Raw genomic sequence first — 14963 nt, 5'->3', positions numbered from 1 at the left:
GAGTGCTCTTGGGGTTAGATTCCGGTCGTTGATGGGGAGGACAGTACTGCTGCTCCAGATTGTTGTTTCTATGCATAACTAGTGAGAGAGGCAAGCAAACTAGTCATGAAATAATTGAGGACTGCTTATGATGATGCCATAGAATGATGTTTTTTGTTTTGTGATCTAGATCTTATCTTTCCCCGTCTGGAAACACGGGTGGCTGTGATCTAAGAGTGGTTTTTGGTAACAACTAGTTGAATGGGAATGAACAAAGAATCTGTTAATTATTTGATCGAGAAAAATGTTATAAATATATGAACGAATTAAAATCTCATTAAAAAAATTGAAACATGCTTGAAAAGAATAGAATTGAATAAAAATATGTGAGCAAATATTTCGATAAAAAAATAAAAAATTCTTATACAAATGGGTGAAAAGATGAAGTGTCTGAAAATATGCGAGCAAATATGTCAACCGTAGAAAATAAATTTCTCCAAGTAGAAAATCGTAATACAGTAAGCGAAGAGAAAACCTAATGAATTCTTTTTGAAAAGATCAAATTGACATAGATCGATTGATGTTGGTAGTGGATGAGTATGCAACTCAATATTCATATAAAGTCCGCAAGGACACCAATACGTCTTTGCAAATGAAAATATAATGATAAAAGTTCCGTGTAAACGACGTCTATATGTAGAACTCCAATATATAATGCAACTTTATATGTATAATATATATCTTCAACTATATATGTATATGTTCCTATAATATATCAAACAACTATATATATTATATATACCTGCCAAAATAAAAATTACAATACATATTTCATCGTATCAAAACATATATGTATTTACCAACGTGGGTTGGTTCAAACGGTTCGACGTTTGTTTTGCTTAAGTAAGGTATCAGGTTCATGTCATTGTGAATGTAGAAAATTCATGCTGGGAGAGCTTTACCCTTTAGTGGGCCGACCCTGCTCGACTGTATTAGTCAGAGCTCAATTGAGCTTCTAAGTACCGGGATTCACACCAAAAAAAACATATATGTATTCTTATAATGCAAGATTATGTGTTATCTTTAATTTCTATTATATATTTCATATAAATCAAAGGGAAAATTACAAAAAAAACCCAAGTTTTGTAAAATGTCTCAGTTTTGTCCTAAATTTTGTTTTGTAACAACAAAAACCATAAGTTTTCTAAAATGTCTCAAAAATGACCTCCGTTATAACTTCCGTCAATTTTTGCCTACGTGTGACCTACTTGGACTGTTAAAGGAACCCACTACCTACGTGTAACCTACGTGGACTGTTAAAGGGACCCACCATCAGCAGCAAAAATTGACGGAAATTATAACGGATGTCATTTTTTAGACATTTTAGAAAACTTATGGTTTTTTTTGTTACAAAACAAAATTTAGGACAAAATTGAGACATTTTACAAAATTTGAGTTTTTTTTTGTAGTTTACCCTAAATCAAATATATATAAGAAAGTTGGTTGGCTTGTTATGTATACTATCAAAAGAATGTTACTAATATGTTGTGGTTGTCGTTTTATTGCCCCATTTCTATAATTAAAAAAAAAACTTTCATTGCCTTCCTAATAAAGCTAATAATGAAATATTTTTTTCCCTCTTAATAAGAAATGTGATAATTTGGCCGGTTATATATACCATCAAAAGAATATTAATAAAATAATTTTATTACGTTTTGTTGTTCCATTGTATCAAAAGCATATGTTTATTTCAACAATTCAAATTTTATGTCATCAAAAGTTAACAATACATAGATTTCATTATATATTTCATTGAATATCAAATTTTTTCACCATATATAATATTTACATATTAAAAGAATGACGTGACTTTGCGAGATGGATTGATGTGCCTTGGCAAGAAACTGTAATTTGATGATGTGACTTCTTACGTTTCAACTTTGGGAGGTGGCTGCGCGAAAGAGACGAATTATTTGCTTATATATATATATATATATTGATAACATATATAATCTACTTATATTTTCATACAATTTAAATAGCATCTATATATTCATATAAATGCAAACCACATATATAATATATATATATATATATAAACGTCACATACAAAGATTATATATATAATCTTGCAATGCATATATATACATGTAATTCTATTGAGCTATATGCATATAATCTGTGTATTTTACTGCATAATTTATGATAAATATAACTGTTTCCTTAATTCATAAGTGATAACGTAGCAAAGTGAAAGAGCAAGATTTTTTATTTTTTGATGATGTGACGGCGTGAGAATTCGATTTGTGCTTTGTTTATATATATACACACTCTATTTTGGTCTCATTCAGCAACTTATATTCCCCTCAATGCTTTTAATATTCGCTAGTTAAGTCGAGAAATGGGCATTCATCTACTTATATTTCCAGAAAATAAAAAATAAAAAAATTATTTTGCCAAGCTGTCGCGCATGCATGGTTTTTACACCTCTGCCCCTACTTGGAATTTTTGTGAGTCTGTGTTACTTGAGACCCGTTATGATTGGAGTTGCCACTACATCGTTTATTGACTGGTGAGCCACGATCACCTAAGGGGACAAGATACCAACCTCATAAGGATTCAAACTTGAATTGGTCTTTGAACCAAAGAACTAATAACTTGTAATCTAATAACTCACCCTTTCGGTATCCTCTTGGGCTCCTATTGGTTTCGAACACTTTTATTCTCAAAGTCCAATTGTTTACCCTAGTGGGTGGTTGTCACGGATATGTATATACATGTACAAGTATGTACAAATGTGTAATTAAAAATTACAGAATCCCCACGGCAAATATGTGCTTAAATACCTATTATACATGCCAACATGTATGACTTGGCCAGACAATTGGCCCGCTGTTTATCTGTCGGCCCAAAAACAATCGTAGCGAAGAGTTTTGGAGGCAAAGGAAGTAAACTTCATGTTGACACTGAAGAAACGATCTCTTTTATGGAGGCGAAAGCTTCAAAGAAGCTAGGTAAACATAATTTGACTTTCTATTAAATATCAAACGTCATTCTTCATATTCCAAAAGCTTCATGCTGTTCCTTGTCTCGAAGATTTCAAGCCACCTCACCCGGGGAAGATTTTCTATCGAGGAAAGGAACTTGAGGATGACAAGTCTCTTTTGGCCCAAAATGTGCAACTAAATTCCTTATTACATGTAGTATGTACAAAAATCCATTTGTTACCCACGGCAGAAATATTCCTAGTGAGAACAAATCATTGCGTCCTCCTGGCGCATTTAAGAAGAAATTAGAGCTCTCTATGAAAGATGGTAATATCTTTCTAATGGAGTAAGTGACTTGAAAGTTAAGTTTTAACGATTCTATTCCTTCTTTGTTCCCACCATGTGCTAGAATGTTCTACTTGATGATAGTTGACATCTCTATAAATTATTAGTGGTTGCTTTTCCATGTACTGCTTGAACCTTGCTATTCCAGTTGTAATCAATTAACAAGCTTCAATAAAATGGAATTGCAGGTATTGTGAGGAAAGGCCCTTGCTGTTGAGCAACATTGGGATGGTTGCAAAGATTTTGCCCGTACTATCAGAAAACAGCCCCAAATGATCAAACTAGCAATCTATTGCCCAACGAAAACAGAAGAGGGTCTCTTCTAGCACTTGATCCTGCTGATAAATCCCCTTTTCTTGGAGAGATAATACCTGGTTCAACTCAATCATCCCTTGAAACTAACATGTTCAGATCGCCAGTGTTTCCTCATAAGGTGTCCTCGACAGACTATCTTTTCATTCGTTCAGCAAAACAAAAGCTTTCGATAAGGCGCATTGACAATATCAATGTGGTTGGCCAGCAGGTTTGTTCTTGGCTATAGTCTTTCTAGATGCATCTTTTTGCTGAAGTTTGATTCAATTACGGTCGATTGTATCCTCCTTTTTCCTTTCCCCCGAGAAAAATTCCAGGAGCCTCTGATGGAAGTTATGTCCCCTGGGAGTAAGGAACTTCGATATTATCTCCTAAACAAGGTTGTGGTGCATATGTTCAGTGAGTTCCGTGCTCTGAAAAAGCACAACTTGACTCCATGCATTCTTGCGGATGAGTTAGTTTCACATTTCCCGCATCTCTCTGAAGCCTTTCACCGGAATAGGTTGAAAAAGAATGGATTTGCAGATCTTATGGTATTCTTCCATTTTTGCTGATGAAGAACAGTGCATTATTGCCTTTGTTTGGATTAATAGCTGACCTGCGGACAAATGTTATTTACCTTTAAAGTTTGCTTTCGCTTTCCTGGTTGCTTATACGATCCTCTGCTTTAGTAAAAGCATTTCCTTATGCATGTATGTGTATATTATATGATATGTGACAGAGGGGACCCACTGGACAATGGATCTGGAAGTTGAGATCAAATGTCAACATCCCATCGGAAGAAGTATTGAGGAAACACGTGCCACCAGAGAAAGTATGTGTCCTATGCACTATGAGCCAAAGTTCATCCCTTGAGCAACTCATGCACGGAAGATTTGAGTTATTTTATCATTTGATTTGCCAGTACTCATTATCTTCGGAGCAGTCAAGTCAGTTTAGAGAGTGAGGTTCGTTGTGTTTATCTCATGGTTTATTTGTTTATTGGCTCTCTTCCATCTATGGGTTTGTGCCTATGAAAGTATGCAAGCAGGCCTTTACAGACTGAAGCATTTAGGAATCACAAGACTGATGAATCCCACTGGCATTGCGTCAGCGATGAGTCAGCTTCCAAATGAGGCAATAGCTTTAGCTGCTGCGTCACATGGTGAGAGGGAACGGCAGATCACTCCTTGGACCTTAAGTACCGATTTTGTTGCCTGCACAAACCAGGTGACTTCTTGTTTTACTTTTATAAGATTGGTCTGTCTGGTGAGAAACCGGAAGAACTGTATTCGTTGTCCTTCTTTATTAATTCCCTCCCCCCGCCTTTCTTTCCTTCAAATAATGAGGAAAAAGAAGTGAAAGGAAGTGTTGAAGTGCAGTTGAAAAGAGAAGTTACCCTGAAGAGTCTCATATACATATGTATATACATACACACACACATATTTTGGCCACCTGTAGAGTCTCTTTTGAAGTGCAATACCAAGCATTTCTTCCATGTATTCTTGATAATCCCAGACGTGATAATCGAAAATTGTAGAACCAGAAGCAATGCATGTAAAGCTAGTATTATCCATTTTCATGAAAATCTATCGCCAACTTTTGAAAATTCAGGAGAAGAAGATTATTTCCCTTGAGACTGCGTGCAGAAGATTGCTTGCTCCTCGGCAGATGATGTAATTTCATCCATTTGATATTTTATGATTTGTGCGTCAATGGCATTTTGGTTTTTAAATCTTTCATTACTTTTTTTTTTTTTGTTCCTTTGGATGAAGTAAAGCATTGATTTTGTTTTGCATCATTATGCGTCTGTATGTTTGAGGGTAGTTGTTCCTGGAACAATTTGGTGTAGCATTCGAATATTACTGGAGGTCTTGGATATAACATTACATGATCAATGACCTGATGTTAAGGTTGTGCTTTTCCCTTAGGTAAAAGAAAATCTCGAGCGCTTGAAAATTTCCGGTATCGGTGACCCTTCAGGTTGGGGCCTTGGCTCTAGCTATGTTCGTAGTACTTCCAAGGCACCAGTTTCTAATGCAATGACAGAAAAAAGCTACAGTTAAGAGCACCGCAGTTATTGGCACAGATGCTGATCTACGTAGACTGAGCATGGAAGCTGCGGGGGAGGTATTGCCACAATTTCTTTGACTCTCCCTAGAGAAAGGTCCTTATGTTTGAAATGCTCCATACTATCTTATGAATATGGTTCTGGAGGATTGTCGGGTTGAAAACTTGTGGGTTTGGGTTGAATAAGAATTCGGAAGATACTGAAGTCATGTCATGGGCCTTAGATCTTCTAAGGTTTAAGATCAAAATTTAAATCATACATAGATTAGTGCAATAGGAAATTTAACCTTATTTCCACAGATTCTCTTGTAGTAAGTGATTTTTTGTTTATTTTGCTTATTTGTGTTTTTTTCCTCAATCTCTTGGATAATTGTCTGTCATACTTCTGTCCTCATAGCTTCTTTCCACTTAACAGGTCTTGCAAAAGTTCAATGTTTCTGATGAAATAATCGCAAAACGGACAAGGTGGCATCGAATCACAATGATACGCGAACTTCCAGTGAACAAGCAGTCTCTGGGGTCAAGGTTGACCCAACGACCATCAACAAATATGCACGAGGCCAAAGAATGTCATTTGTTCAGCTTCAGCAGCAGACAAGGGAAAGATGCCAGGAGATTTGGGACCGGCAAGTTCAGTCTCTCACAGCCATTGAGGAAGGTGCCAATGACTCTGAGTCAAATAGTGAATTGGACTCTTTCGCTGGCGATCTGGAGAACTTGCTTGATGCAGAGGAATGCGAAGGTGAAGCATTGATTAAGGAACCCTAGCATGACCGATTTGAGGGTGTGAAGAGAATTAAGATAAGGAGATATCTATCCCAAACTTAGGCTCAGGAGAAGGATTGAGGACAAGGCTGCTGAAGCAGCTGAGCTATGCAAGATGCTAATGGATGGTAATCTCCAATGTTCTTACTTCTTGTGGTTTTGAAATAAGGTTACCGGCCAGTGGGTCCGTGAAACAGACCGCTGGATGGACCTCCTTGCGGCTAAATGGATGTACAAATGAAGCCATTCGATGAGCCAGTTCTTGCTACCCATTAGTGAACTAGATGGTTCTAACTTTAGATCTGTGTTATTTTCCATGGATTTGGTACAGTTATATTTATGATCTCCAAATGATCTTTGTACTTCTGTATATCCAGTTGCACCTTTGAACCATGGCAAACTTGGTACTCGCAATATATGTTGGTTTAAGATTATTTTTTGTCACATCAGTGTGATGCTGATGTCAAACAAGTTTTAAGCATATTTGGAATTTGTAGATGATAATTTGTTTTAAATGAAGCTTAGTAAATTTGTCGTGGTAACTTTAGTGGGAATTCTGGTTTAACTTGAAGCATGGACTGTATCTTTCACGTGATGTGCTTCTGATCTCTTTCTTTGTTTTCTAACATTTGGCTGATTTTCCCTATGTGTCTTTTAGATGAAAAGATGGAGTTAACAAAGAAGAAGAAGGCTGGACCTGCGCGGAAGGAAGGTGGGCTTGTGGGCCCACATTTAGGCTTTGGTTCCGAGAACGTAGAGCATAACAAGAGGCCTTCAAGCAAATTACCAGTTCAACTCAGCCTGACAAGGCTTACAATTCTATGGAGAACATTTCGCGGGCAAAATGGATGTAAGTGAATTTTTGATGATTATTTTGTTATTCATGGGGTGATCAGAATTAAGGTTAAACTGAAGTTTGTTTGGCAGGAGGAAGCTCCGGTTGTCAAGAATTATTTTCTGCCCAAAGTGAAAGCAAAGTAAGTAAATGTATTGGGTGATGGAATGAATTTGAAGAAATAACTCGTCTTCAATTCTTCAGCTACTCCTTTTTCATATTTATGGTAGAAGTAGCTTTCAAATCAACAATCTCCAGTCATGGATGAGGTTTTCGTGTTGGCTCTGATCTTCATCTCTGTTTCTTTATCGAACCAGATATTTAAGAAGAAGATATCAGGTAGAGAGAATTTTGTCTGCAGAGCCTGCGGTCAGGTACGTAGCCCTGCAAATATTCTTGGCCCAAGGCAATGTAACAACAGCTTAGAGTAACTTACTCTGATAACTCTGGTTATTCGAAAAAGCTGGGCAAACTTGTTTATGCCTGACTCAAAAACAAAGATATTGCATCAGAAAACTGAACTTTTTGCCCAATATATAAAGGGACTTCCTTCCGTATTCGTTTATTCTGATATTGGTTGAAAGGAAATTCCTTGATTGGTAGCATCTTTCCTTTATCAATGTAAACAAGAAAGACTTCTAGTCAGATAAAAGTGTCGTATCATGTAAACATGCTTTCTTCACTTCATAGAAATAAATCCATGTGGTGATCATGAGCTCGTCCAAGCACTCAAATGAACTGTTCTTTTTTGTTCTCTATTCTTCACGGCTTGGGCACATGAGGATGAACAAGAATTACCCAAGCTATGGAGAAGATCCAGAAGCACAAGCTGACCGTGGAGAAAAAGTGTTTTAATGATAACTAACTCTACTACAATTGACATAACCACAAACTTACAAATGGTAGAAATTATGATATCTTAATTAAGATTTTCTAAAAAATTATAGGAATTAATATCATGTATAAAATCTAACATTTCTTCAGCTAAACTTCACTTGAATTTTTAATATTTTTAATTAAAAAACCATGATCACAATATAATAGACCTTAAATAGCCTCGATAATTTTTTTAGTGACGTACTTGCAGTGCTGTGTTCAAAGTTCATTAAAAGCATACCTTGGTCACAGTCAAGTCAATACCCAAGTGAGGTTTCTTCACTCAATATGCTGGCGTAACCTTGCGCTTCAACGAAGAAAAAAAATGACACATCTAGCTTTACAAATAAAAAGTAGTCAAATTGGTGATCAATTGAAATACTATTTTATATTTAAATAAAAAAAATTACTAACGTGGGTTGTGTCAAGTGGTTCGATACATGTTCTCTTAATTAAGTTTCAAATTCGAGTATTATGAATGGAGAAAATTCACTCTCCTCATGTTCAAGTCTTTTGAATTCAGGAAATTCGCGATTGGGAGAATTTTATCCATTGGTGAGCTAACCTACTCAAAGTTGGAACTAGCGGGATTCGAGTTCAGATTTGGGGAAGGTGTAATCTGCATCATATACAATACAATACAATGGATAGAATGTGACCTCCTTAACACAATACAAAACTGTCTTGAAAATGGAAGAGATCGGCATCACCTCCAGATGGTATTTAATTTGTTGATGGACTTGTTTTACAAGTGCATTGGAGAGAAAACAAGCGTGCAATGAGTTCCATGTGCTGCAATTCTTTTTTTTTTTTTTTTGGTAATAAATAACGTGTCCAATGGCATTCAAACCGTATTGGCCCTTTAATGGCTCTTATATAGTTTCACAAGGCGGGCTGGACAGACCAACTGGTTCCAATATCACAATGGGCTTTTTATTCAAATTCAGTAATCGAGTCTTAATTACTACAAACTTTGGAAAATTTTGAAATCAGGTGTCAACAATAACAAATACTGATCTTTCTTAGAAAAAGGAGCTTTGGGGAACCTCGTGTCTAGTCGATCTGCGTTGATGCCACGATATATTTTGCCGGTAATACAGCATGGTGATGCACTCCATACCGATTCCTCATCATCAGTCTAGAAAAGGAGGCCTCATCGTAATCATAATTTTCAAACGCAATGTCCAAGATGACTAATACGGAAATAGCAGATCTTGAACAAGGGAGCAGGCGTTCTGTGCCCTAGCTCAACCACTACTTGTGAATTAGAAATCGATAAGCATCTGCAGAATTATTAAGGTGCTTTGAGATCAATTCAGGAACAGTAAGGAACTTCCAGTTGGGCTCTCACTTACAGTCATCGGCTCTAATGAGAAGTCGAACTTCTCATGGACTTCCGAGGCATGAAAATGCTAAAGACTTGCAAGAAAGACGGTCCGTTGCTTGAACCAACCATGTTCAACTAGTAACATTTAATTATCACAAAGCAAATGGAGAATGGTATGTATACCTTACACGTTCAGCTAGCAACATTTAATTATCAAAAAGCAAATGGAGAAAGGTATACCTTATAAATTGGCATGTCGAACTAACCCCATCCTGGACTTGACCTAAGGCAAAAATATAATACGAGACATAACTGCAGTAGCTGAAGTTGCATAGACATGATCTAAGATGTTGACCATTCGATCAGTGGACATCTCAGCATGCAACAGGTGGTATAGGACAAGACTATGGGAAATTCTACCATGAGATGGATCCAAAAGAAAAGCGAAATGATACTGGCAATCACTAATCCGCTCCATCAATTGCATGGAAGGCATAGCCATCAATAACTACAACTGATTATTGCAAAAAGAATCTTTTGCAAGACCCATTTTCGCTTGATATGTGAAAACAACAGTAAACCTGCACAAAGCAACAGCTACATTGAGGGTATTTTTCAATTCTGAGCATCCTACCGGGAAGAATAAACCCTTCCAACTAAACTAATACCCAAAAATGCCTAGATCCAAAGATGCTCAATGATCCCACAGAATGTCGTGCCACAGAAGATGCAAAGCATCCTAGTCAATCAAATCGCCCAAAAATGAATCTAAGAGAAGACCTCTATCAAAAACTAAAAGTCACTATAGATGGAACACCATTTCATAACATTTATAACATACAATGCGAGTTCTCATCACTCAGCAACAATAAGCCATATCAAATTCCACCTGAGAAGCATCATCACGGGAAGGGCTGATATTCCCTGAAACCCAGGGCATTCTCAGCAGGAAGAACCGTAGTCAGCCTTCGCAGGTGGGTCAATTATTTACGGAGATATGTAGAGCATATCTTTTTTCTTCAACTAGAGGGATAGAGAGAGATACTACACTTGATCAGCATATGTTTAGTCTTTCACAAAGTGCATTTCTAGTGCGCACGGTCTTGGAGCACTTCGAGGTCCATCTCAGTAGGGTCAGTTGCCTGGATCTCATAGTGGATCCCCTCAAGCTCCCTCCTGAAACGGTCCTTTGATGTTGCATACAGCATTTTGGCTCGAATTCGAGACACGGCCGGGGACCTAAGGAAGATACAAAAATGAACTCAGCAGCAATTTCAACATCAGACGAACTAAAAGCAGGAAAAGCTAAACAGAGAAATTGTCATACAAACAACAAAAAGCGAGAGGCCAAGAAGCTAGATTTCTTGTGCTTTATAATGGGTTTCCAGCAAGTGAACACATCAATTTCTTTGATCAATAAATGCCTGGAAATATTAAATCCATAGGATCTACGAGAATAGATTAGCAAGCAAATAACAGTAATACCTCAATCATGACCAGCTCAAATCAACTTCCAACAAGGGCAAAGAGAGGGGGCAAATGATATACGAATGGAGAAAGGCTAGGATTTGGTCAGAGTAAGGTCATTTGTTAATGTCGTGGAGCAGCTGTTGACCCCATGCTGACAGTCTCTACAACTATATTAAGATGGGCTGAAGTCTTGGCTGCTCAAGATATGTCCCAATAAATCTCACAATAATAAGGACATATTGATAATTAATAGATAATTTCTTGTGAGCAATGCCACAGATGTCATTAAGCAGCAATCTTTTGTCGTAGAATACCCGGATAAGCGAAACAAACTATTGGGTGTTGTAAGTGATTATCAGGTAGTGCTCAAACAGATTGCGAAACAAGAGATTAGCAGGAATGATGCTAACCACGCGATGAAGAAGATCTTGCTCTTCTTACAGTTCTCGGAGGTAACAAAATCAAAGTCGTAGACAGCATATCGGCAGTCATTCTCGGGCAAAGAGGAGGTAAAGTCCTCGTAGCTCTCAGCCGGACCCCCGGTCTTCTCCACCACGACCTCTTTCTTCTTCTCGTCGATTTTGAAGATTATGTAGCGGTGCACCTTCTTCCTCTGCAGCTCCAGATACGCGCTCTTGCAGTGGTCCGCCACACCCATCCCAGATTGAGCATTAGCCTGACAATATAAGCGATCCGTCCGGCTATCAAGGTTATTGCTCCACTCAAGTCCTAACTTATTCTCGATCGAACCGAAACAAGACTTCGACACACCGGAAAACGATTAGATCAGAAAAAGGGGCAACAAAATCCCAACTTTCTACTTTCTAGATGACCTTTCCCGGTCGATCGCATGAACGGGACAACTTCCCAAAATACCCAGAGAGGTTTTAATGCTGAAATCGGGGATGAGTGGAGATTTCAAGAGTAACCAGAAGAATTAATCACAGTTCAGAGGACATCGAAGTGAGTAGCATTAAGGGTTTACAGTCCAAGGCATGATCAAAGGAATTTGCAGTGGCAAGTGTTGCATCAAACCAGAAATTGAGACTGCAACAGCAACCTAAGAAACTGGCGATTGATCAAATTACTGGTTCAGAAGGTACGGAAGCAATCAAGCAGAGGTAGAAGCTTCACTTACCCCTCGGAAAGACATGGCTGCTGCTCTTCCGGTAACCAAGACCTGCAGAGTGGATGGAGAGAGAGAGAGAGAGAGAGGAGAAGGTTGAAGGAAAGGAGAGGACAAAGATGGAGCGTATGGAAGGGAAAGAAGGGAAAAATGTGGCCGCCGACGTACGAAAAATGACTATTATTATTTTTTTTTGGTACACATGGATATCAAATATACTCGGACTCAGATCGGAACATACCTATTAGGTTAGAATCCAAGTAGTTTATATTAAAAATATGATAGGATCCAGGTATTAAAATAAAAAATCAGTGAAAATCGATTCCGATTTCGATTCCTACAAATAGGTTATCCCGAACCGAAATCACAACCTGAATCCAATAATAATTTTCTCTAATTATATAAATATATTTTTCCCTTTTACTTTACCATATTCTCCTCTTTGTCTCTCTCTCGGTAGAAGTTTCGCATTACTTATTGTCGACAGTTTTGGTTCGACGACCTCGATGTGTTCTCGATGAGACCTGATCATATTACGGATATTTAGTTTTGTGAATGGATTGATGAGACATACTACTTTTTGTTGTTGATGTATTGTGGATTAATCTAAATCTATATCAACATTCTGTTTTGCGTTATTAGTGATTATGAATGAGATATTTTCGATTTTATTTAGCGAGACAAAAGAATTTACAGGTTCTAACAAGATACTTGAAACCTGCGGTATAATACAGGTTCCAAGTAGGATTCGGTTCCAAAATCTTGAAACATGCTCTTTACAGGGTAAGGTCTGGATATCATGAAAAAAACGAAGTACCCGAACCCGAACACCCCTTATTGACCCAATGAGTTTTCGAGAGAAAATATTATTTTTTGATTCTTATCTTGTCTCGTCTCATCTCATATAATAACCAAAAATTATCTTGCTCTTAAGGGGAAATTTGACTCAAACTTAGATTAATTGAAATCTATACATTTTTTAATAACAAATGATGCACATAGAAAAAAATTATCCACATAAAAAGGTTAATGTAATGATTTGGAAGCATAAATAATCACATCGCTGTTATGCGATAGGCTTTTACATATTTCACCATTATTCATGTTCTTTTTATATTCCCATGAAAAGTGCTTAACCTTTTTCAAAGAGAGAGTAGAAACAAAAGAATAAAAGCAAGAAAGTTATTAGATAGGACTAACGCATTAAGATAACATGTACAATTTTCAATTAAATAACAAATAAATGCAAAAGAATAAATATTCTGACTCTACGTAACAAACTATGATTGGAAACATACTATATCGTATGTGTTAGTATTGGATATATGAAAAAGTTCAACCATGGCCATGGGACATATACTTTTTTCATCTTTAAAATACTAAAATTTACATTTTAACTCATAGTTTTTAAAATCTTGTTACAATATGATTGTGTCACATTTCAAAACAATCAAATATGTTGTATGAATGATGTGTCGCATGTAGATACCAACACGTGTCATAATTACTACCCGACCCTTTAACTGTTCCTACCACCACGACAAACCTGACCCATCTTTTTTTAAACGAACAGTTTTTTAAGAAGACTAGTTTAACACAAAACCGTTCATAATTAAATTGGCTTGGATTTATCAGTCTAATTTGTAGGCTCAGTTTAAATATTTAGTTATTTCTCTAAAGCAGCATCGTTCGATAATGGTAGCCATTATCGCCGAAAAATAGAAAGACAGACTTAGGTTTTCATTTGTAGAATTACAACCGAATGAAACAATACATAATCAAGTGAATCAAACGAATGAATTTAGTCAACTTATGATTAAGTTTTATGAACGATTTATGTCCGACCATGCTCCTACGTGCTAGTGGTTGTCTTGTTTTGCAATTGGATGAACACAGTATGGCGGAACGCAAATTTATGAAATGGCAACGAGATTGTGAAAAGAAAATGAGATTGTTCCAATAAGGTTGAAATATTTTAAAGATGATGAACGTCGTCGTCAATGGCAGTTTTCGGTGAACAAACAGTTGCCTTTTCTTTTTAGTTGTTCGAAAAAAAAATTCGAGAAAAAAATAACTTCCCTAATTTAACTTTCTAAAAATTGGAATGTTAGCTTTTATAGGGATCACTATCCCAAAATTATGGAATTAAAAAAGTAAATTAAATTTAGGAAAATAGGTTAAAAAAATATGAAGAACACAATTCCTCTTATCTCCATTTACCTCTCAATTTACCTCTAATCGTAAAATAACTCGCTATTATCCTTTTAGTTTGATTTGCCGAAGCAAATTACAGAATTGGCCAAGGCCAATATATAAATATACAAACTTATTAGTTTTTAATGAGAGTCCTCTTTACTGATGCTTTTATTTTTCCTCCTAAAGAAACTTATATTCTTAAGGCTATTTATAGCATATATGAGCTCTGGCAGGCATGACAATTAGCTTGAGTCAATTATAAAGAAACAAAATAAAAGTTAATTTTGTTCCAAATATTTGTTTCTATCAGATGATCGTCATCATTGCTACATTCATTAACAATTGAGAATATAAACAAGAATAGAATATGAACGCTACCCTTGGCAAGTAATTCAATCAACCAAAATCAGTATTGCTTGAAGTCTTGAACAATTAATCATTGTTATTCCTTTAGTTAAATTTACTTAAGCAGATTATAGAATTGGTTTAGGCCAATATATAAATATATGAACTTATTAGTTTTTCATTAAGATCATCTTTGTTGATGCTTTTATTTTTACTCTTAAAGAAATTTTTATCCTTAAGACTATTTATTGCACAAATGAGCTATGGTAGATATTATAATTAGCTTGTGCCAATATAAATAAACAAAATAAAAGTTAGCTATATTCCAAATATTTATTTCTATCAAATGGT

The 14963-nt window shown here is 36.3% G+C and overlaps 1 protein-coding gene and 1 long non-coding RNA gene across 3 annotated transcripts; one reads left to right on the top strand and one right to left on the bottom strand.

Moving 5' to 3' along the window:
- The first annotated feature begins 6091 nt into the window (after positions 1-6091).
- On the top strand, positions 6092-7810 carry LOC116190224. The gene is made up of 4 exons (XR_004152623.1): positions 6092-6565; positions 7096-7287; positions 7365-7414; positions 7590-7810. It is a non-coding gene; the product is annotated as an uncharacterized LOC116190224 (long non-coding RNA).
- Positions 7811-10256: 2446 nt separating this feature from the next.
- On the bottom strand, positions 10257-12243 carry LOC116190225 (actin-depolymerizing factor). 2 transcript variants are annotated; one of them, XM_031519882.1, is made up of 4 exons: positions 12084-12233; positions 11931-12005; positions 11356-11621; positions 10257-10714 (listed from the first exon to the last, which is right to left on the bottom strand). In XM_031519882.1, the coding sequence occupies exons 1-4, from the start codon at positions 12096-12098 to the stop codon at positions 10564-10566; spliced, it is 507 nt and encodes a 168-aa protein (XP_031375742.1). In that variant the 5' UTR covers positions 12099-12233; the 3' UTR covers positions 10257-10563. The 2 variants fall into 2 exon arrangements, with proteins under 2 accessions (XP_031375742.1, XP_031375743.1); XM_031519883.1 differs by lacking the exon at positions 11931-12005 and having other exon boundaries at positions 12084-12243.
- Positions 12244-14963: the final 2720 nt, after the last annotated feature.

The sequence above is a fragment of the Punica granatum genome, unplaced genomic scaffold (genome assembly GCF_007655135.1).
Source record: "Punica granatum isolate Tunisia-2019 unplaced genomic scaffold, ASM765513v2 Contig00397, whole genome shotgun sequence".
NCBI classification, from domain to species: Eukaryota; Viridiplantae; Streptophyta; class Magnoliopsida; order Myrtales; family Lythraceae; genus Punica; species Punica granatum.
This window is presented reverse-complemented; position numbering and strand designations above follow the sequence as displayed.